Raw genomic sequence first — 25,078 nt, 5'->3', positions numbered from 1 at the left:
CACATAAACGATTACTGTGCAATGCCTCTGAGCTCCAGGAAAGCGGAACTGGACCTGCGCTGTTCACTGATCCATCTGCTGGGCCCAGCACACAGCTGCTGAATGCACGGCTGAACGCCGTGGCACTCCGGCACTTGGAGAACAGCCCCGGCTTAGAACAATGACCAGAGTCTCTAGCTCCTGCCACATCATAGTACCAGGGGCTGAACCAGGAGTCCGGAGAGCTCTGACAGAAACTCAGTCTGTGGCCTCATCTTCTCCTCTCTGGCCCTTTACTTCCCCATCTATAAAATGGGAGGCTTGGGCTACAGCAGTGATGTTCAAAGATTTTTTTCAGCTACCTAACCCTTTCCTCAAATAAAATACCGAGAACCCAATATAATCATGAGAAGTGAAAGTGGGTGTCTGGTTGCAGTCATGGGTAGGGCCTGCAGCTCCCCACAGCCCTCTAACTGCCAACGGCAACTCCTGAGGTACTCTCCAGGAGCACTTGAAAATCCCTCAGCTGAGTGATTTCTAAGAGCCCTCTCAGGCAGCTATTCTCTCCTTAGAAAGACCTAGTACCTGTTACCATGGAAACCACCTCTACACGTCCTGTCCATAGGAAAATGTTTTATCCCCTCTGACGGCTGATTTCCCGGGGGTCTGCCTAGCCCATGGGACCCGGCCCTTCCACCTTCCAGAGGTTGAGCCCCTGACCACTAGGTTTACATACCAGGGCCCCCCCCCACCTTACCTGACTGGCCAACAGGTGCACCTGATCCTAGCTAGGCCAATCAGGTTCTCTCACTGAGAGGTTGGAATTGGGCCTGGGAGACCCGGTCTCTCAGTGGGGCTAGGACTATGACATATAAATGAATATGGCCACATCCCCTAACCAAGAGGACTGAGGAAAAGAGAAAGGGGGCCTACAGAGACAAGAGGAGGAACACAGTGAGGCAGAGAAAGCCGAGCTCTGTTCACAGCCGAGGGTGTGGTCCTGGGCCCTCAGGCTCCTGCGACACCCTCATCCGCACACTTCCCTGTACGCGGATGTGAGCTCCAGTAGGTTCTGCTACTTGCAGCCCAATACAGCCCTTGTTTATGACATCATGTCTGGCAGACGGAGCCACCTCAAGCAGTGACCTAGTCTCGGGGAGCGCAGACCCACGCCCTGCCCCCCGGGAAGGGAGGCCCAGCTGACCCGGGGCAGGGCCCGTCGCGGGGGAAGGCCGAGTGGGGCTCACCTCCGCCAGGCTGGCGGTCCGCCTCCGCAGGCAGAGGCAGGCGGCCGTGGCCAGCGCCTCGGCGCAGTCCTGCGGCAGCCGCCCTGCTCTCCTCTCCAGGTACGTCTGGCAGAGCTCCTTGGCCATCGCCTTCTCCACGCCCGTCTTCCTGGAGCAGAGCGAGGTGCTGCTGCTTGGAATTTCACTGAGGAGTAAATCCTTCTGTGGGAAGAAGAGTGGAAACACCCTCGTGTGGGCTGAGGGGTGTGAGATCCAACCACGTGTGCCCCACCCACCGCCGAGACTGCGGGAGTTGCAAAACTTCTCAGAAAACCAAGAGGATTTTAAAAAATAAATGCAAGGATCCCAAACAAGTAAACGAGTCAAAAACTGGGGAACTGCTGATTCCCTGTACACACAGAACATTCCATAGTAGCTCATACCACAGACGCAGAGGCTTAATCTTTCTGGGCCTCAGCTGCCTCATCAGGAAAATGGGACAATAGGACCAACACAAAGATCAAATGATATAATGCATCCAAAGCATCAAGTGTGATACTTGACACAGAATAAACATTCAACAGTCTATTAGTGATAATAATAGTAATAATAGCTATCATTCATATAGTACTTACTACATGTGAGCACTTAGATTAATAATGTAATCTTACTTACAATTACAGGGACAATCTCTTGTGATATAAAACAAACATGTTAGGATGTAGGATTCTGACCCATGTATATTTAACAGGAGATCTACTATATAAATAATATTATATACATTTATATATTTTATAAATTTTCTATTTACATATTATATGTTTTATAACATTTTGTACTACATAGAGAGCAGGAATCTGAACTATGCAGATAACAGAAGATATTCTATATAAATAATAATAAATATTTCTATATAAATATAAAAACATTTATATAGTATAAATTATGTTACATAATATATTTCATATGTATATATTTACGTATTTGAAAATATATAAATGTTACAAATATATTACTTATATTGATTAAATGTATTAAATATATTATAAGAAAATTATATAATTATGTATATTGATATAATATATAATGCAATAATCTATTATATTAACATATGAAACATTTATATTTATGTTTTTATATCTATATTATATTTATTTGTATAAATAATATAACATTTATATATAAATTTTCCATGTATATTCTATTTATATATATATTTATATACATATATTGTAAACTTTAAATATGTTATATATGTATATATTTGTAATTATATTTCATAGAATATACAGTATTTTATATAGTCACTCATGTATATATAAAATATTTATGTACAAATATTTCGATGCACTTTATATGTTATACACTATATGCTATATGCATTATATATACTGTATAATATTTCATACTACATAAAATGCAAAAATTGATGAATATCCATGCTATAAATATAAAATATAAATATATAAATAATATAACCTACATGTATATATACATATACAACATAAGACCAGAGGGCAGGTGGCAAAATATTTACAGTGGTTATCTCCAAGAATGATTTCTATTTTTTTTAAACTTTCCTATATTTACCAAATGTTCTACAAGCCCATTTTGCTTTTATAATTAGAAAAATAAAAGTTAAAAGTTTTTTGTATGTGTTTGTTTTCAACGTTAAGAGTTCCTAAAGTCCTATAATATTTCCCATCTGTTAACTACAGCCTTTGGAAACCCCAGATTTTGTGACACCCTGGTACCTGCCAACCTATCCCATATCTCCTCTCCTCCCACTCTCCCTCCACTCACTGTACTCAGCCACTCTGGCTTCTTTCTGTTTTTGGAAGCCTCTAAGCGCGTCCTGCCTCAGGGCCTTTGCACTTGCTGTTCCCTCTACGTAGAATGCACCTCCCTCAAGTTTTACCATGTCCTGGTCCCTCATCTCATTTGGGTCTCTGCTCAGATGTCACCTTCTCTGGGAAGCCTTCTCTGACCTAAAATAGTCCTCCCCCTACTCCTTCACCCTATCCCCTAAGCTTACTTCACATTTCTTCATAGCACATACCACTGGCCTGGAATAGTACATATTTTCACTTGCTTGACTATCATTTGTTCTCCCCCACTAGAATGAAAGCCCATGAGGGGAGAAACTTTATCTTGTTCACTCTGTATCCTCAGCACCAAGAACAGAGGCACACAGTAAGTGCCTCATAATGTTGCATAAATCGTACATACTAACTTATTTTTTGGCTGTTTCATCTTTTCTTTTTTATGTAATTTTATTATTTTTAATAGAAGTGATACATTAAATGTAAAACTAAGTTAATTTTTATTGCTTTATACAGCTTTTCATACAAATACATTTACAATTCAGAAAAAATGATTATCAGAGATTATCAGACATGGGTTGTGATATTTACTTCAAAAACAAAACAAAACAGCCCCCATCTGCCTCAGTTTCCTCATCCAGAAAATGGGTTGCCTGAGGATCCAATAATACCTAAATGCCTGACACCATCAGGAATTCAATACCTGGAGACTAAAAGCCTCTTGCAGGCAAGGACTGCATTTTTGAATACCCTTTTGCACAATTCTCTCATGGGAGTTCTGCCTTTTGAACGTTTATCTTTTTAAAAAGTGTAATGGTGTTTAAAGTTGATAAATGAATAAATAACAGTAGAAGCATATTATTTGCAGATATGGAGGCCACCACCATCTGAAACAGATTTAGAAGCTGTTCAAAGTGATTGCCCTGACAGAACGGCAGCAGCAGCAGCTCACCATCTGACTACCCTCAGGGAAGCCACCCGTCTCATCCAGAACCCGGGCGTCTAGAGATGCTGACCACACTGGGTGGCGGGCTTCCAGGAAACTCAGTGAGGGAGGGAATCAGCCACTCCACCCGAGTCCTCTGGTACCCCTTCGAGCCGAAAGGACGGCCTGCTATGCACCTCACACGGCGGCGCGATGGGGACACGGCGCCATGCAGGAGCAGCCCTGACCACGAATCTAATCCAGTCGCAGGAGCTAACTACCCGCGTACAGGAGACTCGAGGCCCAGAGAGACAAGGGTACCACAGGGACGCAATCAGCAGCAGCCAGAACCTGAAGGAGTCTATAGGACAGATGACACACTTGACACAAAAATGCAACACACAGAAAGAAAAAGTGGGGAGGGGTACAGCTAAGGATAAACGAGTCTTGAGAAACAAAACCAAAGGCAACACGTGGACCTTGTTTGGATCAGTTTCAAATAAAACAACTCTAAAAAGCAATTTTTGAGACAATTTGGGGAATCTATGGAATGGGTATTAAATGATATTAAGGAATTAAGAAAACTATATTTTACGGGTGAAATAATATAATATCTGGGATGTGCTTTAGAATACAAACACAAAAAAAGTTTTTTGGATGCAAAAGAAATAAGACAAGCATGATGCTGGTAATTGATGGGATGGATAAACGGCAATTCCTTATATTCTTCTCTTTACTTCTGTGTATGTTTGAAATTGTCCATAACAAAAAGGGCTTTTGAGAAGTGGCCATTCCTGAGAGCAGGACGGGGACGGGGAGGAGAGGGGTATGGAGCCGCTGCCCTGGGCTGCTAGGTTTTCTAAGCCAAGCATGTGGATTACTTGAATTTAAAATGTTAAACAGAAATTATTATTACAAAAATTTTTTGTTAAAAATTAAAATAGAAGTGGTTTAAACACAGACAGATAGAACTGTTTGGTGGTTACCAGGGGCTAGGGGGTGGGGGGTGGGCACAAGGGGTGGAGGGATGCACTTATATGGTGACTGATAAACAATAATGTACAACAAAAATTTCACAATTAAAAAGAATTGAAAAAGGAAAGAATTAGAGATAATAAAAAAAATTAAAATAGAAGTGGTTTAAATTTTATGGCAAAAGTTAACCTTTCCCCTCATTTGAACTCTCCAAAGATAACCCCTGCTAATAGTTTGGATTATATTATTCTAGACTTTCTGCTACAAAAGTTGACAGCTACAGTCATTTAAGTTGCATATAATAATTATAATAATAGCAAGCAGACTCCTAAGAGATATTAAAATAACAGAAATAATAATAATAATACTACCACATATAGTGCTTATTATGTTCTAGTCACTATTTTAGGAACTTCACATATTATTAACTCTCACTAAACCCTATCAGGTGGGTACTATTATTAGCCCTGATTTCCTATCCCCAAATAGGAAAATATAAGATACAATTTTTTTATTCATTCATCTATTTATCACCAAAGATGAGATTATACTATACACTATTCTGAACTTACTTTCTCACTTGGAGATACTTCCCTGTCAAAATATATGTCTTTCTCATTTTTTTTATAAGAACGTCTATGTCAGCTTTACTCAGAATGGCCAAAACCTGGAAACAACACAAATGTCTGGTGAATGGATAAGCAAATGGTCAGACATCCATACAATGGAACACTCCTCAACCACAAAAGCAATGAACCACTCCCACGTGCAACAACACAGATGAATCTCAAAGGCACCTCGCTAAGTAAAAGAAGCCCGAAACAAGCAGGGACACGCTCTATGATGCCATTTATACGACACTCCAGCAAAGACGGAACTATATGGACAGACATTGGACCAGTGGTTGCCAGGGGCTGGAAGTGGAGTGACAGGATTGACTATAAAGGGGTCTGACAGAATTTTCTGGAATGATGGAAATATTCCATATCTTGATTGCAGTGGTGGTTACATGACTGTTTACATTTGCCAAAACTCACACCATTTTGTACACCTCAAAAGTGTGAATGACACCTATGACCCCACGGAGACCCACACACTAGGAAAGGTACCTAGTAGCTTTATTTGTAAGGGTCAAAAGCTGGAAACTCCCCAGATGTCCATCAATTTGGTGAATGGACAAACGGTGGCATACCCATGCAATGGACACTACTCAGTGACAAAAGAAATGAACCACCGACACACACAGACCATGGCTGTATCTCAGAATAGCTACGCCGGGTGGAAAAAGCCAGACAGCAAGAGAGCACACTCTCTATGGCTTCATTTACATGCAACTCCAGAAAACAGAAACTTTTGTACAGCGCTGGAAAGCTGACCAATGGCTACGGGGGTGGCAGGGGCAGGGAGGGGTGTGAGGGCGGGATTACAAAGGAGAAGAGGTACTTCTGGGGCAGCAGGCATGTTCATTATCTTGATTTGGTGACAATTTCACAGGTATACATGTATGTCAAGACTTATCATAGTATACACTTCATCCTCATTATTTATAAATACTCATAAACTTATATTCACAGTTATTTATAAATAACTTCATGGTATTCCACAGTGTGTATGATTATGTCATATTTCTTTAACCACCTCCCCGTTGACAGATATTTCACTTGTTTACAGCACTGCACTATCACGAATAACGTTACCACGCACATCGTTGTCCATCTCTCCTTCCTCACTTGTGTGCGTGTTTCCCTAGCATACAAATGGAATTGCTGCATCAGACGGTACACACATTTTAAATTTTGGTGGAAACCACCAATGACCTCCAAAAACACTGCAGCCATGAACACTGCCCCAAGCATGGATGAGAGGCCTGCCTCCTCCCACCCTGAGGTACCAGAAGCTTCCATCTTGGACTTGAATCTTAATTACACGCACAATTTTAATTTAAACAGAAGATGGTGAGAGATCATATTTGGGTCTAGAAGAAGAGAAAAAAACTAGATTTTTAAAAAACCATATCTTCCACAATTTCAGAAACCATTAACAAAAAAAACTAGAAAATTTCACACAAGTATCTCAAAAGGCTTCTTCTCCTGTGACATTTACCCAGGGAGCCCCAGTGGACTGCTGAGGACTGCATCTTGAGAAAACTGTCAGAATATGTGCAACTGCCCCAAACCACATCCGAGCTGCCCAAACCAACCTCTGAGCAGTATCTGGGGCCCAGTACTCAAAAGGGGCAGAGCTCAGGGAGTTCAGCAAAGGGACAAGTTGTGACTTTCTCTGTACAGTGGAGGCCTTTAGTTCCCCACCCCAGGGCCCAGGGGATGCTTTTGGGGCCCTGTCACAAAAAAGCCAGCTGCTCCCATGGCCTCAACTTCAAGTCAGAAAAGGTACCCCCTCTCAAACTGATGAAAAGGACTGAGCTTGCACAGGATTTGGAAGACAGGAGTTCAAATCCCAGGCCCACCATTGACCTCACTGCGGGGCATGAAACAAGTCTCTTCACTTTGGCCTTAGTTTTCTCATCTGTAAAATGGGGATGATAATAACCCTGAATTCACATGTTTGGACTGTCACGAGAAACACTCAGGAAGGAGTGTTAGAGTTAAGAACTCAGGATCGGCAGTCTGGCGACCTGACTCAGAATTTCTAGCTCTGACACTTAGTAAAGCTGAGATCTCAGGCAAACCTCAGAGCCAGGTTCCCTCATCTGCAGATGGACATAATGACCCTATCAATCTCATGGCAATTTGGAGATGTTTTAGAAAGATAACATACATAAAGTGCTGAACACAGAGTCGGGCTGTGTTGTCATATTTTTGAAGTGACACTATACACACATATATATATGAATGATAGTTCTTTGAACCTACTACATGGAAATTACTGTTTTTATTATAGAAACCTGCTTAAAAGGGCTGACATTAACTTTTACCAATTTGACGACATGAAGATATGCAGAGAGAAGAAATGGGTTTCCCCTAAACATTCTAAATTCTGTTACCATGGAAAACTAATTGTTGGCTGGTTGGTGAGGAGGGGAGGTGGAAGCTACCTCGCACAGATGTAAATCAAACCCTAGGCGGAGCCCTTGTTAGCAACTGTCAAATAGGTACAGTGGTGGTCCCTGCCCTCCCGCCCCCCGCCCCCCGCAGCTGTGACCCAGGAGTGACTTGTCCCCTTACCAGGTAAACCGGGCTTCGGTCGTTATCCATCGCGGGGATGCCAGTGAGGACCTCAGCCAACACCTGGAGAGAGCACGGAGTTAGCACGGTTCAGACATGCATGTACAAGGTCAGGCAGGGGATTCTGGCCAAGAGAGAAGCTTCTTCTCAGTAACAAAGTCTGAGCTCCAGGCCTGGCTCTGCCATTTGCCAGCACGGACAATTGTCCAAAATCTGGACCGTGGGAATATCACTAAACACCTCTTCCAACTGAACATACCACCCCACTGCTAGTAGAAGGTGTGAATTAATTGATAGCAAAGCAGGGAGGATAGAAACAAATGTGTGTGTCTCACCACACATATATGTATACACACACACACATCTCTCTATATACGCGCACACACACACACACACATATGTGATCTTTGGGCAAGTAACTAAAATCTGAGCCTGTATCCTTCACTGGTAAATGGTGAATATAAAGGAGTACCCTAGCCTTAGTGTCAAATCTGTCTTCCACAACCTGTCTCGCAGCAAGTCAGAATAGGGTCATATTTACTGCCAAGAAATCCTCCACCCCAAGAGGAAGGGCCTGCAGGGTTAATAACGGACTGGCAGTGGCCAGGAGGGGGCAGCAGAGGGCCCCCCTGCAGCAAGTGGACGGGAGCAACTCAAAGGGGACTCCAGGACCAGCTCTTGCCAGGAAGGGAGCGAAGAACCAGGGGAAATGAATAAACAAACATTTCCTCTGTCCCTTCCACGTGGCAGGCTCTGTGGTGGGCCTTTTACAGGGGTCATGTCGTGCTCACCGAGAAACACCGTATTCCCCACAGGAGGAACTAACATTCAGAATCATACTGTCAGTCAGCGGCAGGGCTGAGAAAAAGAGTGAAGGGAGCCAGTGGGCACTCAATGAATGAATGAATGAATAAGGAAGTCAATTGTTACATCAAGAGCTGAGTTACAAAGTCAAGAGTAAACAGAAATCAGGAGTGAGGGTGTGAAGACAGAAATAACCACAATAATCATCATCATCTGGATATGTGCAGGGTACTATGCTAAAGAGTTTATAGACGTCTCATTAATCTCCATATGTATCATTCCCCCATTTTACAGAGGACGAAACTGAGGCCCAGAGTTTCAGGTGATGTACCCTAGGTCACAGAGCTGAAAGTAACTGAGCTGGGACTCTAACCCATGCTCTTAAGCTCTACACTATAACGCCTGGCAGCCTCAGGGCTCAGTCCCACTGGTTCTTAAAGGAGCAGGAGCCTGGGCTGCTGAGCATCACTGAGCCACTCACAGTGGGGCTGATGGGGGCAGGGAAACCAGAGGAATCGATGGGCTGGGAGACAGGGGAAGCAGAATCTGGCATGTGGAGGTTGGGCTGAGGGCAGAAGATGGCTCAGGGCGAGGGCACTACTGGGAGAGGTAGCCAAACAGGAGACTGTGGTCAGAGAGAGGAAGTGCAGAGTTCGAGGCTGGAGAGGAAGAGAGAAAGCAAGGTCCAAGATGCAGCTGTTTGCTCTTGGCAGAGGTCAACCAGAGACTGTCACTTTTCTCAGCCAGCATTTCCCAGACTGGGTTCCATGGGACACTGATGCTGAATGATACTGAGAAAACCAGGTTCCATAGTCAAATTAATTTGGGTAACGCTGCATCCCCTTTGCCTGGCTGTGGTGAATTCACAATTACCAGATTAAAGGCTCATTACCGGGGCCGGCCCCGTGGCTTAGCGGTTAAGTGCACACGCTCTGCTACTGGTGGCCCAGGTTCGGATCCTGGGCGCGCACGGACGCACCGCTTCTCCGGCCATGCTGAGGCAGCGTCCCACATACAGCAACTAGAAGGATGTCCAACTATGACATACAACTATCTACTGGGGCTTTGGGGAAAAAAGGAGGAGGATTGGCAATAGATGTTAGCTCAGAGCCAGTCTTCCTCAGCAAAAAGAGGAGGATTAGCACGGATGTCAGCTCAGGGCTGATCTTCCTCACAAAAAAGTAAAATTTTAAAGGCTCATTACCATATTAAAGGCTCTGATTAATTTTGTGGTAAAGAAATCTGCTTGGGGCTGGCATGGCTTAGCGGTTAAGTGCACATGCTCTACTACTGGCGGCCCGGGTTCGGATCCGGGCGCGCACCGACACACCGCTTGTCCGGCCATGCTGAGGCAGCGTCCCACATACAGCAACTAGCAGGATGTGCAACTACGACATACAACTATCTACTGGGGCTTTGGGGAGAAAAAGGGAAAAAAAAAAAGAGGAAGATTGGCAATAGATGTTAGCTCAGGGCCGGTCTTCCTCAGCAAAAAGAGGAGGATTGGCATGGATGTTAGCTCAGGGCTGATCTTCCTCACAAAAAAAAAAAAAAAAAAAGAAATCTGCTTGACTTCGCTTAACCCAGCATTTCTCAAACCTACTTGGTCATAAAACCCTTTCAACACATCAAACCTATAGAGATCTCAAGGAATTGGTGTTCTATAGAAATAGACTCTGGAGACAGCTACACTCAGACCACGAGCTCCTGGAGAAAGGACTGTGTTTAGTTACATTTATACTCCAAGTGCCTGGTACACAGTAATGATAGACAGGGATGGTGGCGGCGGCAAGGAGGGACATTGGATGGGTAGATGGATACAGAATGGATGGGAGGTTGTTGGATGGGTGGATGGATATCAGATGAATGGTTGGATGGATGATTGGACAGATGGATGAACAAACAAGGACAAACAACTGGATGGATCATTAGATGGCTGGCTGGATGGGAACCAGGGAGGTCAGGAGATGATATCTGTAGCCTACTAGAATCTGGACTCTCACAAGTGGCTTTACTTCAAGGGTTGGCAAAATTTTTCTGTAACAGGCTAGGTAGTAAATATTTTAGGCTTTGTGGGCCACAAACCAAGTCTCTGTCACAAATTCTTTTTTTTTATATTATTATTGTCCAATATTTTATAAATGTAAAAACTATTCTTAGTTGTAGGCCATATAAAATAGGCCATGGGCCAGTTTTAGCCTGTGGGCCACAGTCTGCCAACCCCTACTATACTTTGATGGAACACATCTATGACCCTCTATTATATCCTGTGCTTAAAAGGAGCCAGGGGAAGGACAAATGAGTGCAGGCCCACGTCCAAGCAGACTGGGAAGCTCTTACTATTCCACAGCTGAAGATGTCCACTCGCTTTGTCAGCTGCCCCACCCTGATGAAATCTTCTGGCAGATATGCAGCTGAGGCCTGGAAAAGGTGGGTCCTCATCACAGTGTACCTTGACCTTTCGTTGGCAGGACACAGGTGAGCCATTGGATGCGCCAGCTTAGGGGTGAAGTTTTGGTCTAGCAAAACATTGGAGCTGTGGGAAAGAAAGCAGAGAGAACCCTCTCATTCTGAGCTGGACAGGAAGAGGTTGCCATGGAGACCCTTCTGGAAAACAAGTTAGCACTGAGCAGTGTCAGCCCCTGCAAGTCAGGGTCACTGAAGACCCTCAACACAGAGTTTCTGAGCCAGTCCTGATAGAGGAAGGGAGGGTATTAGGAGCCCACCCCCACCAGCAAATGAGGATGAAGCTAAGATTAGTCCTGCTGCCCAGGAATGGCATTTGGTGTGGCAAAGAGGTGCACCCATCCTGATCCCACAGATGTCAACCCTGATCAACCTCGGCTTGCCAAGCCCATAGGTTGTGTCAGCTCAGTCCCTTCCAAAGCTGTTCTGACCCTCGAGCTCTGGCCCGGCTCACTCAAGTCTAAATGCCAGCATCCTTTGTTACTGAACCTGCCCAGCTCATGTGGAAGAAGAGCAATTAATATATTCTTGGACCCAGTTATCTAAACCGTGGGAGTGAACATTCTCAGAAAGCACTCTGAAGGGGGAAAAAAAAAAAAACTAAGCTACATTTGCAAAAATATTCAAACTAACCTTAAGTAGTCTTTTTAAAAACTAGACACCAACTGCATATCCACTATAAGGAGCAGTTAAGTAAATTAAGGGCAAATCCCTTCAACGGAAGACTAAGAAGTCACTGAAAATGATGACATATAACATGGGGACATGTTTACCATGTTTAAATGAAGGAGAAAAAAGAGACTATGAGTTGGTTACCAGGTAACCATGCTACCTTGGGGCCAAGACTTCTGTGTGTGCACCAGCTGAAAAAAGAAACAGAAAAGTGGAGGCCAGCTGATGACTCAGACTGGGCAGTAGGGTCACGACGACCTCTCACCCTTTCATTTTCTTTCTTACTATTACAACTGTTTGCGCGATCAAATAATAATGAGGGGAGAGTAAAGAGGAAAGGGCTCCACTTCCTAAATGGAAAGAGAGGGAGAACTTTGGGGAAATGTGAGTTTTATGGTTTCGAGGTCAGTTTTGCCAGATTTTCTGGTATCTTCCAGAATCTCTCTCCATGCTGCCAGTCCCCAGACAGGGATCTCTTGCTCTTGAGAGCATGTACTGAGATGCTGGGGTGCACGCCTAACCTGCAGGGAGCCGCCCTGACACGAGCTGCTTTCACCAACAGATACACAGCAGGGGGCAGGTCCCCGAGAAGATCTGAGCAAGGAGCTCAAAATCCCAGGGGGGTTGGCAGACATGGCCCAAAGCTCAAGGAACGGGTCCAGACCAGCTGCTGAGTGGGAAGTGAAATCCATCAGGGGCATGGAGAGCTTGCTGGGAAAACCCCAGCTCAGAAAGACGAGCATGGTGACAAGCAGGCAGTTCATGCTGACAGCAAGCAGAGACACAACCCAAAAACACTGATTTTTTGAGGGTATAACAAAGAAAGAAAGAAGAGACCCAAGGGAGGCAAGGTGGGGAGAGACAGGCAAAGAGAAGAGAGACAGAGGGAGAGGGAGGGGACCCAGGAAGGTGTGCTGTCTCATCCTGCAGCCCGGGCCCCCACGGGGTCCAGTCCACCTCTCTCACCTCTTGATGTTGCTGTGGATGATCTCCAGGCCGTGCAGGTGCTCCACAGCACGAAGCAGCCCTGAGCAGATGCTGACGCGCTGGGGCCAGAGGAGGGGGTCCGAGCCACCCTGAGAGAAAGGAAAGGGGGAGGTGAAACAGTCCTACCTGTGCCTTTTTACAGTCCCAATGGCAGAGTCCCGGGCTCCTGTCTCTCCTCCAGCCCTCCACGTCCTCGGCGACAGGGCTTGGCCAGCATGGTTTACTGGCAGGGCACCAGTTTTGACACCAGACAGATTCAGGTGTAAATCCCAGCTCAGACACACACTAGCTGTGTGACTTTAGAAAAGACCCTCAATATCTCTGAGCCTTGGTTTCTTCAGATACAAAATGGAAACGTTAATCCCTATGCTTTAGGGTTGCCGTAAGGATTCAAAGGAGTGTATGGTGTGCCCGCAGCCTAGTGCCTGCCACACAGCGGGTGCTCACTAAGCAGCAGCTATTTTCGTCTCACGACTACTATACCGCAGCCCTGGAATTTATCTCCAGGAGGGGCTGGCTGGGAGAGGAGCTAGGGAGCTTGTGTTGGCACACCAAGCACATGGGCCTTAGGCCGATTTTAAGTGTATTTGGGGAGACTTCACAAGGGCTGATGGGGATTGTTGGGTGGGCTAAGGCCCCCCACCTTCCCCACATGCTGCCAATGTTGTTCTAAGGCTGAATCTCCAGGCTACATCACCACTTATTCTTCAAGTCCTGTCCTAGGTCCCACATCCTCTAAGAACTGGCCTATACTAATAGATTTCTTCTCAAAAATTCTGAAATCTGGAACCACATGAACTCAGTTTAAACCCTAGCCCTGACACTTGTCAGCTGTGTTCCTTTGGGCAAGACACTTTGCCTCTCTGTGCCAGAGACTCCTCTTTTGGAAAATAGACAAAACCTCTTGGGTTGTGGCAAGGCCTGAAGGAGATGTGTGTAAAGCCCTTATCACAGCATCTCGCACACAGTGAGAGCTCAGCAAAGCCAACAATCGTGATTATACCCTGAATAACTGCTTTGCCTGGGCCCTGCCAAGGGAAGCAATAATTCTGTTGTGGAAGAACTTTTTTCCGTCTGTTGGAGGATTTTACGGGAAAGAGGGTTGTTTTAAAAATTGTAATCTTAATAGGTATTACACTCACATGGTATAATATACAAGAGGTACAAAAGGGTGTGTATGAAAAGGTTCCCTCCTGTCCTGTGCCCAGCTACCTGCTTCTCCCCAGGGGCAGCCAAGGCACCAGTTTCTTGTATCTTTCCAGAGATATTCCATGAATACATAAGCAAATGGGTATACATTAGAACAGCATTTTTTAACAAAAATTTGCCTCTACTTTTCCATACTCTGTATCTCTCAGTTCTTTTTCTTGTCCTATTGCATTGGCTGGCACCGCCAGAATGATGTTGAATAAAATTAGTGCTATGGGATACCATTTCCTTGCTCTTGACTTAAATGAAATGCCTCCTGTCAAATAATTTTTTTTCATAGATTTTTACCCGAAGATGTTTAGCCAGATCTTATCTATCCCAGCCTCACTTCTCTCCTTGAAGGGCCTCTCTGGATGACTTCTCTCCCCTCTGGACTCCTGTAAGTCCTTGATCTTTGACTCACTAACTGGGTGCTGCCTGATCCTGTTCTCTGACCGTGACCCAGCCCCTTACCTGACACTGGAGTCTGTCCTGTAAAGAACCGTTTGCCATGTAGGGGTAGATCAAGCTGTAAAACTGTTCTCCAGTGCAGAAGCCCAGCAGAGGTAAGACGTTGGGGTGGCAGCATCTGAAAACAGGCATCAGCGCAGGGGTGAGGAGTCAGACATAAAGAATAATCACAGACTGCTCCATCTCCTCACCTCCCACCTCTCTTCTGCCCTCGCAACCTCCCTGAGGGCCCAGCACCAGGGTAGCAGGATGAAAACTGCCTGCCTTCAAGGAGCTTGAAGTCAAGGGGCTCCCAGCTATCCTGCCCACGGCTCTGCAGTATATGACACCTTAACCATCCCATCTTCCAGAAACAGAAGTTTAGAGGTCAAGGAACTTGCCCAAGGTCACAACTAGCAAGCAGTGAAGCCAGGATCAGACCACAGGTCTGTTTGACTCCTAGGACTAGGGTGCTTTCCCAAAATCCTCTTCCGCTGGGCTCTAAGTTTCTGTTCCCTCCTCCTTCCTCTCTGGCCACTCTTTCTTGGCCTTTTTCACTAAGACCCTCCTCCTCTGCCTTTCTCTGAAACCTGAGTCTCCTTGGCTAGGCTCATCATCTTGTTTTATAAGCCGCTCCTCCAGGTATCTCCCACCTCCATGAGGAACCCTCCAAAATCTCTCACCTCCAGCTCCAGACCTGAATGCCGAATTGCATCCCAATGCTCCAGGTGAACAGCCTAGACTCAGCAAGTCCCAAACCTACTTCTCCACCCACAGTTATTATCTCAGCAAAGGGCACCACCATCCATCCAGCCTCCTAGAAACCTCCTTACCTCCCTTATCTAACTAGTCACCATTCACTGTCATAAATAGCTTTCCAATGTCCCCTTCAATCCCCACTCCTCTGCTTTGGGTCAGATCCTGATGAATTCTGCCCAGGACTATGTAATGGCCTCCTGCCTGATCCCTCTGCCCTCCCGTACTCCCCTCAGGCCATCCTACTTCAGACTTTTCACACTCATTAGAGTTGCTTACACTTCACTGTCCCCACTGTGTACTCCTCACGCCCGCACTCCCTAGAGCCAAGAACGGCCTTGACAACTTGCATTTGCCAAATCAGTGAATGAAGGAATGACTGCCGACTCCAGGAAGGCACTATGCCAAGGTGGAAGGGGATTAGACTTCCAGTTTCCATTAAATGTGTGTGTATGTGTATATGTGTGTATGTGTGTGTATTCATACAAGTGTATGAATAGAGAAAGGATTAAAGGATGGAAATCAAAATATTAATACGGTAGTAGTTAATTATAGGTGCTATGGAAAAATAGGTGGTTTCTATTTTCTTATTTATAATTTTCTTTATTTCTTAAAATACTCTACAATTATCATGCATTACTTGGCTGCTCATTGGCAGAGGAACTCAGACAGGGACTTGCTAAGGTTGAATGACAGCTGATGTCCAGCCCACGACAGGTGCCCCATACATCTTGGTTGAACTCATCAGTCAATGATGGCAGAGCCAGGACAAGTCCCCAGGTCTCCAGACAGTCCTCCCTTTCTCCTTCCCAGTCCCCACCCAGCTCTGTGACAGGGCTCACTTCACTTCTCCAGCCTCAGTTTCCTCATCTGTAAAATGAGCAGGTTTGAAGATGACTTTTGAAGGCGCTTATTGCTCAAGACCAGAGGTCAGCAAAATTTCTCTGTAAAGACCTAGACAGTAAATATTCTAGACTTTGTGGACCATATGGTCTCTGCTGCAATTACTCAATTGTGCACTATCACACAAAGGCAGCCATAGACGAGACAGAAATAAATGAGCGTGGCTGTGTTCCAATCAAATTTAATTATAGACAGTGAAATTTGAATTTCATGAACTTTTCATGTGTCATGAAATAGTCTTCTTCTTTTTATTTTTTTCAATCCTTTAAAAATGTAAAAATCATTCTTAGCTCTCAGGCCGTACAAACACAGGCGGGGCCACAGTTAGCCTGTGGGTCATTTGCCCACTCCTGCTCTAGAGCACTATGATTTTAAGATGGATTTGCCCCTGGAGTTGGAATCATTAAGTCTCTGCCCATCTCAAAAAATGGGATAGAAACAGATTTCTTCCTCCCCGGCAGGAAGGAGTTGGGCCAAGTGAGCCAACGTTCTCTTATAATTCTAATCTATGAATATAGTTGCTACGTAGAAAAAGCATGGATATGGAGCCAGATCAACCTAGGTTCAAATTCCAGCTCTGCCCCTTACTAGCTGTGTGATCTTGGACAAGACACTTAACCTCTCTGTGCTTCAATTTGCCCATGTGTAAAATAATGTGATAATAGCAGCTACGTTACAGAATTCTTGTGAGGAGTAAATGAGTTTGTACATACAGAGTGCTTAAAACATGCCTGCCACAGAAGCAGCACTATATAAGGGTGAGCCGTCATCATTATGAAACAACGTATTTTCCAAAGGAGAGGCTTACCTATGAGAGATTTGTACCTCTGCCTGGAAAAATTTTTTGATTGATCCTAGACCTGAGCAGGCCATCTGTGGGAAAAGACATTGAAACATGAAAATCTAGCCTCACTCCTGCAGCCGCCACCCTTACTAGAAACCAAGAAGCGCTCACCTCTCTGAGCTTCTTGAAGACGAAGGGCTCGCCATGCCTTTGCCCTCTGTAGATGTCAGCAAAGGTCCCCTCGCTGATTTTGTGGTTTTGGTTGAAGTTGTCAGTTGCTTGGACCACGTCCACCTCGCTCCAGAAAAGGCTGTCTCCGGCCAGGCTCAAAAGAGTTTCCTGCTTAGGAATGGAGGTGCTGACATCCTAGGAATTCAGAGAGAAGAGACAGAGATCAATATGGAATTAATATGGAAAATATTATTTTCCCTACCACTTCAGGGTATCTTAGAACACCAGAGCTGAGGGGTGGAGGGGATCATCTTATGCAGTGAGGAGGAATGGTAAAAACGACATGAACAGGGCCAGCTCAAATCCCAGCCCTGCCTCAAACTTGCTCTGTGACCTAGGACAAGTTACTTAATCTCTCTGAGCCTTAATTTCTTCTTCAGCAAAAATGAAGCTAACAATAGTACTCCAAAGAGTGATTTTGAGGATTAACTAAAATGTGAGTATTCCTGGCACATGGTTGATGTTTCCTTTTTTCACCCGTTTATAAAGGTGAGCACCAAGGGGGTCAAAGAGCTGAGGTAAGGTCACACGGCTGGGCAATGGCCAAGCTGGTGCCCCTGGTCCTATACGTGGTGTACACGCTGGGAAGCGGGGCACAGGTTCACATAAGCAAACACGATTCTGTCATCAGAGCTTCGGAAACTGCTTACAAGCGTGAGCCCATAAAAAGCAGGTCTGCTCCAATAACTTCCCTTCTTAAGAACAGCTGTACATAAACCTACACCTGTTTAAATCGCACATGTTCTTAGAAACAGTGTTAGAAAGTTAGATGAGGAAATCATCCATAATCCCATTATCCACTCAACTGCTGTTCCAGTTTACTGTGTTCCTTGCCAATTAGATACATAAGGATTATTTAACAAATTGGAATCATGCCACACACATAGTTTTGATTTCTGGTATTTTCACTTAACATTAAACCATGATCATTCTCCTGTTATTAAATCATTTTTGAAAATGATTAATTTTCAAAGAAAATTAAAACCCTGCTTAAGTGGCAGTCTCCTTTCTGGGAGAGCTCCATTACGCAGACCCACAGAGAGCTGGCTTCCTCACCAGGCACCCGCCCACGACACCTTTAGGGGCCCTTGAAAACGTTTCAATTTCTTTTAAAATCAGAAGAACAAAAATAAACTTTTAGAGTCAAATAAAATGTTTCACTTTTTAATCCAGCTTAGATTATGTTCCTCTTTCTATTAATGCAATCGTAAGACATAATTAAAAAAAATTTTTTTTTAATGAAGGAAAGGGCTCATGAAGACAGAACTGCTGAAAACCCACAGAAGTCACATGCGGCCCTGGACCCAAGTGATTGAAAATTCAGGATAACTCAGACATATTTCAGGTTGAAAAAAGGTTGGAAGGGAGGCAGTTTGTAAGCAAATGACTACTGCAAGCAATATATTTTTGGGGGGAGGAAGATAGATGCCAATGATCAGCTCCTGTTTAAATACAAATAATGGAAAAGCTCATTAAAAACAATATTCACTAAAGTGCACCCTCTCCTGGCCCCCCGCCCCAGGTTTACTGACTCCAACACTTACAGTCTTAGAAGCTCAGAGCAATTCGATGTCTCCTCTCTCCCCTCACCCCAACCCCAAACCCCTCAACTGGTCTCGGAGAATAAACACATGGCATTTTTGAGGGAAAGCCACAAGTTGGGGGAGATTGCTTGGTGGGAGGGATTTACCTTTGAATCAGATGAAGCGGGAAGGTCGGTTTTTAAGGAAGAAGAGGCATCTTCAGGAGGAGGCAGGAGGTTGGCTCTGGCTGGAGTGGGCCCTGGAAAGGAGGGACTGTGGGTCAGGCCACTGATCACTGAAGAAAGGCGAGAGGGGTCTCCCTCTGGTCCCCAGACCAAGCCACTCTCTCACTCACTGCACAAACACTTATTGTCAATAATGACAGCGGCCATTTCCTGGTACTTCCAGACACCGGCTTACACACTCCTCACCAGTTACCTCATTGAAGTCTTATGGCAGCCCTATGGGTCAGTCCTATAAATAATCCCCATTTGATCAATGGAGAAATCGAGGCACTGGAGGTGGCCACTTGCCCAGGGCCACACAGAGAGGAATTGGCAGAGCCAGCCTTCAAATGAAGATTCATGTGACTTCTAACCCCTACACTGTCCTGCATAAGGAGCAGAGGAGAACACAGAGGTGAAGTAGCTACGGAGCCTGCCTTCCAGAAACCTCCACCAAGGCAGGAATGGCATTAACCAACCTCTGCGGTCAGAGGCAGACGAGGCTGGCCATAGCAGGCAGGGAGATCAAGGAGGGTTACACAGAGGAAGGTGCATTTGACCTGGGCTTGAAAAACCGGGAAATGTTTTTGACAAGTGGCTATGAGGCAGGAGGGCACTGAGGCAGTGGAACCGGGCCATGAGGAGGCATGGCAGTGGGAAAGCCTGGGCGTGCAGCAAAGATTACAGGCACGCTCACTTACCCAACACTGACATCACGCCAAACACTGTTCTAAACGCTTCACTCTGTGTTACCTCATTCGACCCTCACAATAATCCTAGGAGACAGGTACCATCATCATCATCTACTCTTTACAGACGGTGAAACTGAGGCACAGAGAGGTTAAGTAACCTTTCCAAGGGCCCACGGTCAATGGCTCCAGTCTGTGCTCTTGATCCCTTAATGAAGAAGAGTCACAAGAGAGAAGGCTTGAAGAGCAGTTTAGGATTAGGTAAAAGTCAGGGTAAAGAGGGTGACACTTCTTCCCCAGGCACCACGTGAAGATGAATCTGCAGACTAATGAGGCAGTCTGGGGTCTGCCGGATCAGAGTGGGTGCAGGCTGGGCATGAGACGGGCTGTGGTGGCTGATCCACATGGAAGCAGGCCTTGGCCAGAAGCCAGAAGCTTCAGATGTCACCATCTGGAAATAATCAAGTGGCTCCCCAGCAGGAATGGCCTCTGAGTAACTAGGGGCCCGCCCTTCCTAGGGAACCTGGCTTCAACCCCAGGGTTGCTAGCCAAATCCACCTGCTTCAGGCATTTCTGGTTCATGACATCCGGAAAGGAGTGATTAATCTGGAACTTTGGCCATAAAAAAAAACTATTTCAGAAGACTGAAAATAGCACCACGGTGAAACTAGCACCAGCCTTGCTCAACTATTCACCCAGGAGCTGACAAAACAAAACTCCCTGAGACGGGGTCTGAGGCTCCTTCATCCCACAGAGCCAAGCAGAGGGGCCGCCCTATGCCTCTCTCCCCGGGGCTTCTGCTGCTTCAAGGGTCTTTAGTTCTGTTTTCTTCACATTTTCCAGGGGTGGCTATATTTGAAAGAACTATATTTACAAGGTCCCGTGTTTGCACGCCCACACTGCACCAGGGAACCCCAGAAAGGGGTACTAACAATAAACACCCCTCTCCAAAATACACACTCAGGTGTGCACCCCAGGCACACGCACCCTCTCGGTCCCTCAGTGCACTGTAACTGTGAACTGAGCTTCAGAGGTAAGAGCTATAGCTCAGACTGGAGGTAAACCTTTGCCAAAAAAAAGGAAAAAATAAAACCAGAATATAAAATAAAATAAATAAAACCAGCAATGCGCTGCAGACCAGCTGCTGGCAGCATAACTGCGCGGGAGCCTGCTGCTCCCCCGAATCCATCCCCCATCTGTACCCGGCCCACGCTGCCCGCGGGCTGCTCCCCTGTGCCCCAGGACTGAGTGCGGAGGGGAGACTGGGGGAGACTCAGGACTCTGATGACAACTCTGGTCTCTCCAAGGACACCCTGGGAGCCTGCCTGAGACTGCAGGCAGGCAGGACACTCCCACCCAACCTGCCCACCCTCTCTCCTTCCCTTGGGCTCCAAAGGCTCCCTCAGCCCCACCAGCTCCCTCCCCATTTTCTCTCAGGCATTTGTCCTGCGAAAATCCCTGCCTGTTAATCTTGGCTTCTGTTCCCAGGTGACCTGGACTAACACAGGCCTGTGCTGGCCGCTGGCCGCTGGCAGGGGCAGGGTCCCCGCCTGGCAGAAAGGCTCCCGCCACACTCCAGGACGGAGGCCTCTGCCCTTGCCCTGCGTTCTCTTGGCCTCAGCTCCCCACCCTTGGCCGGCGTCCCACAAACCACAGCCACGCAAAGCACGGTCACATTCATCCACCTCCTCGTTGTTGGCCACCTCTCTGAGCCGTTTTCTTTCAATTCACGTTAACTCACATATTACGCATTTAGCCCTGAAACCCCTCTTTTTTGTGTGCATGTGATGTATATTTTTTCTAACACCATGTTCTCACGTACCACTGGGGGTTCAGGCTGCACACCCTGGGGATCGCAGCTCCGGAGCTTCCCTCCGCGCTGCAGCCCAGCGCCGACAGGGCAGGGCTCTCACTGCTCACCTGGCCCTGCTCCTCCCCCTTGGCCCAGAGACTCCAAGGGCAGAGCTGGCCTCACACAAGCCATGACTTTCTGGTCTGACTTGATGCCTGAGGTTTGCTGCGAGGGCTGCACCAGGCCTCTCGGGCTGAGGGGACAGCTGAGTCTGCTCTTGTGACATATGAGGGCTACTAGTTGGAAGACTGGCTGAGTCTACTTAGCCCTGTGGTTTTGGGGAGAAAAGGACTGGGATTTGGGCCAATACCGCAAGGCTGACAAATCAAATAAGCACTAGCCCTTGCTTTGTAAAGGCTTGTGGAAGGAATCGGGCAGGGAGATGCTGGTCTCCACAGGGGTCATTTCCAAAACACTAAGAGTTAACCCTTCGTGTGCCAAAAATCTTACTAAAAAAAGCCATTTCCTACAGAAATCTTTCTTGAATGTCTATTTCCCAAGCAGAATGCTCTGAATCTCATCCTGCTGAGTTGCATCGTTGTAGGCACGAGTACAGGACACGGAGCAGTGCTGTACCTGATTCGGGGTTTTCTGAGTCCTGCCCCGTGGCTGGCGGTGGCTCTGCCTCCGCAGCTTCCCCACCTGCTTTCTTGGTATCCGACAGCACTGGGCTCAAGTCCTGTCTCCATCGTTACTAAAGATATGACTGGGGGGGGGAGCTGTGCTTCATTTCTTTAGCTTTCTCAAAAAAGAGCAATAATAGCCTGTTCCTCGTAGAGTTCTTGTCCAGATTAAAAGAGATGACAGGGCCGGCCCCGTGGCTTAGCGGTTGAGTGCGTGCTCTCCGCTGCCGGCGGCCCGGGTTCGGATCCCGGGTGCGCACGGAGGCACCGCTCCTCCAGCCATGCTGGGGCCGCGTCCCACATACAGCAGCTAGAAGGATGTGCAGCTATGACAGACAACTATGTACTGGGGCTTTGGGGGAAAAATAAATAAATAAAATCTTTAAAAGAGATGACAGTCCTAGAGCACAAAGATCAGTCTCTGCTACGTACGGAGTACCAAGGCTGGTGAGACCACGTGTAGAATAAGAATCAACAGCTTCTGACTGACAGCCCGATGGCCTCTCCTATAGCCAAGGCCTGTGATAGTTACTTCAGCTACTCAAAGCCCTTTGATCGTCTAGCTTTGAGAACCTGTTTAATGAGGTGCTCAGACCTGTCCGAGGCTCACCTGCTCACATTCTCCTCCACCTCTCTTCCCCACTTTCTCCCCACCCACTGTGAAGGGGTGAGTATACAGAAGGGCTAAGATGTGGGCTCTGGGACAACTCACCTGAACTGAATCCTGGTCCCACACCTTCCCAGCCATGAGGCTCTGGCAGGTTACGCATCCTTCCCCAGCTATCAGTGAGCAACAAGGGCCCCGCCTCCCTGGGCTGTCAGGGGGATTCAGCGAGGCCCTGCCCAGAAGCTCCCGGCCCAGCGGCCCAGCGTCTCCTGGTCAGCAGGCAGTCATTGTTCCCACCTGTCTGTGCCCTCCCCAGCCCCCCACCGCCCCCACAGTCTCCACTCCGACAAGATACCAATCAGCTTGAAGTTTGGGGCCCAATGGAACCTTGGGGTTTTCCTAAAAGACACGATTTGGGTTATTTGATGAAATTAACGATTACACTCTTTTTTGTCATTTGGGCCTGTCTCCGTCTACAAATTGTATTTATCATTTTGACCTGCCAGGGCACATGTGTTCTGGAGGGCGATTCAAGACCGTGACTGGCGCACAGGCTGGCAGAGACATGACGCTTCTTTTTTACAGTCGCCTAGATAACGAACATCAGAAGAAGCTGCTACAACTGTGACCTCCTCCATCCCCACGAGCAAGCCCCTAGGCTTTCCCTATTTTATTACTATTTTTCCCTCTGGCCATCAACCAGTATCACATTTGCATTAAGGCTGTTTCCTCTTATCTTTAATTGCTAATCAAAGTTCTGTACACGTTTTTATCTTTAGCTACAGGCAATAATTCAGACTCCTTAGTCTAGAATTAATTTTCTAGACTCAACCTATCTGGAGTGTCTGGAACCCTCCTAAAATCAGCTAACATTTAATGAGCACTTACATGGTGGCAACAATATGGTGACGTAGGTTCTATTATTATGCCCATTTTATAGATGAAGAAACTGAGATTCTGAGAGGCTAAGGAACTCTCCTGCTAGAAAGTGGCAGAGCTGGGATTCAAATGCGGGTCTGTCTAACGCAAAAGCCCATGCACGCTCCTCTCAGCCAACAATGACCTTGGCTTCAGGACCATGTTAATGAACTAAGGTTTCATGGATTTGGGATCTTGGGCTCACCACAGGAGGCTGCAGGAGAGTGGAAGGGAGGCCAGGCGCCAGGGCAGAGGTGGTGAGAATGGAGATGTGGGCACGGGTAGCAGTCCCCCTCAGGGAAGTCATCCACAGGCTGAGTCCTTCCATCATTTGGCAAACTGTCCCGAGCCCTTCCCTGGGCACGAGGGGAGGGAGACCAAACTGAAGTGGTCTGAAAGGCTTTGGGACAGCAGTGTGTGCAGGGGTGAGGGACACCGCGTTCAGATCACACTGCTCAGAGGCTGCTTCCTGCTCACAGGACCTGGAGCAGATCCCTCTCCCCCTCAGTGCTTCAGGCGCTGCAGAACGAAGCAGCAAATCTGCAACTGGTAATGGAGGGGGGATGTGGGGGCGGGCAGCACCCGCAGTGCCCCACCTCGTGGCTGCCAGGGCCAGGGCTGTGCGGGGGGCTTGGGAACCACAGGTGAAATACCTGGGCCTGAAGCACATGACCTTGGGAGGCTACGTGACCTCTCTGTACTTCAGCTTCCTCACCTGTGACACAGGGACAGTTATAATAGCTAACTCACGCAGCTGACTGAGGGTTAAATAAGGCAACCTCTGTGAAGTGCTTGGAACAGTGTCTGGCACACAGAAAGCTTTCATTGACTGAGTTATTTCTTTCTTTTTATAAAAACAGTAAGACATGGGGGCCAGCCTCCATGGTCTAGTGGTTAAGTTCAGCATACTCCACTTTGGCAGCCTGGGTTCAGTTCCCGGGCGCGGACCTACACCACTCATCTGTCAGTGGCCGTGCTGTGGTGGCAGCTCACATACAAAAAGAGGAGGATTGGCAACAGATGTTAGCTCAGGGCAAATCTTCCTCAGCAAAAAAAAAGTAAGAAATGGTACACATTCTTTTGTTATCTGACTTTTTAAACTCAATATATCGTAAGCATGTTTCCATGTACATATAAATATCTACGTCATTGTTAACAGTATTGTTGTTAACAGTATCGTTGTTATGCAACAGTATTACTGTTGTGACCTTCTGTCATTAATTTTACCATCCCCATTGTTGTTTCCAGTTTTTTGCTACTATATGCTGAGCTGAATATCCTTATAGAT

General features: G+C 46.5%; 1 protein-coding gene across 2 annotated transcripts in view; it reads right to left on the bottom strand.

The window, feature by feature from the left end:
* The window catches only part of IRAK2 (interleukin 1 receptor associated kinase 2), an 85,931-nt gene that overhangs the window by 6,621 nt on the left and 54,232 nt on the right, over window positions 1-25,078 (bottom strand). For both annotated transcript variants that reach the window (XM_087431487.1, XM_004443595.3), the window contains 8 exons: window positions 19,045-19,136; window positions 17,295-17,489; window positions 17,148-17,212; window positions 14,705-14,819; window positions 13,022-13,131; window positions 11,258-11,453; window positions 8,114-8,176; window positions 1,227-1,427 (listed from right to left, as the gene is read on the bottom strand). In XM_087431487.1, coding sequence (XP_087287613.1) covers window positions 1,227-1,427; window positions 8,114-8,176; window positions 11,258-11,453; window positions 13,022-13,131; window positions 14,705-14,819; window positions 17,148-17,212; window positions 17,295-17,489; window positions 19,045-19,136 — 1,037 coding nt within the window. The remainder of the gene's footprint in view (window positions 1-1,226; window positions 1,428-8,113; window positions 8,177-11,257; window positions 11,454-13,021; window positions 13,132-14,704; window positions 14,820-17,147; window positions 17,213-17,294; window positions 17,490-19,044; window positions 19,137-25,078) is intronic.

This window comes from Ceratotherium simum, chromosome 5, assembly GCF_057802395.1.
Source record: "Ceratotherium simum simum isolate JZ-2026a chromosome 5, ASM5780239v1, whole genome shotgun sequence".
Lineage (NCBI taxonomy): Eukaryota > Metazoa > Chordata > Mammalia > Perissodactyla > Rhinocerotidae > Ceratotherium > Ceratotherium simum.
Note: the sequence above shows the minus strand (reverse complement) of the source record. Positions and strands in the feature narration are given on the sequence as shown.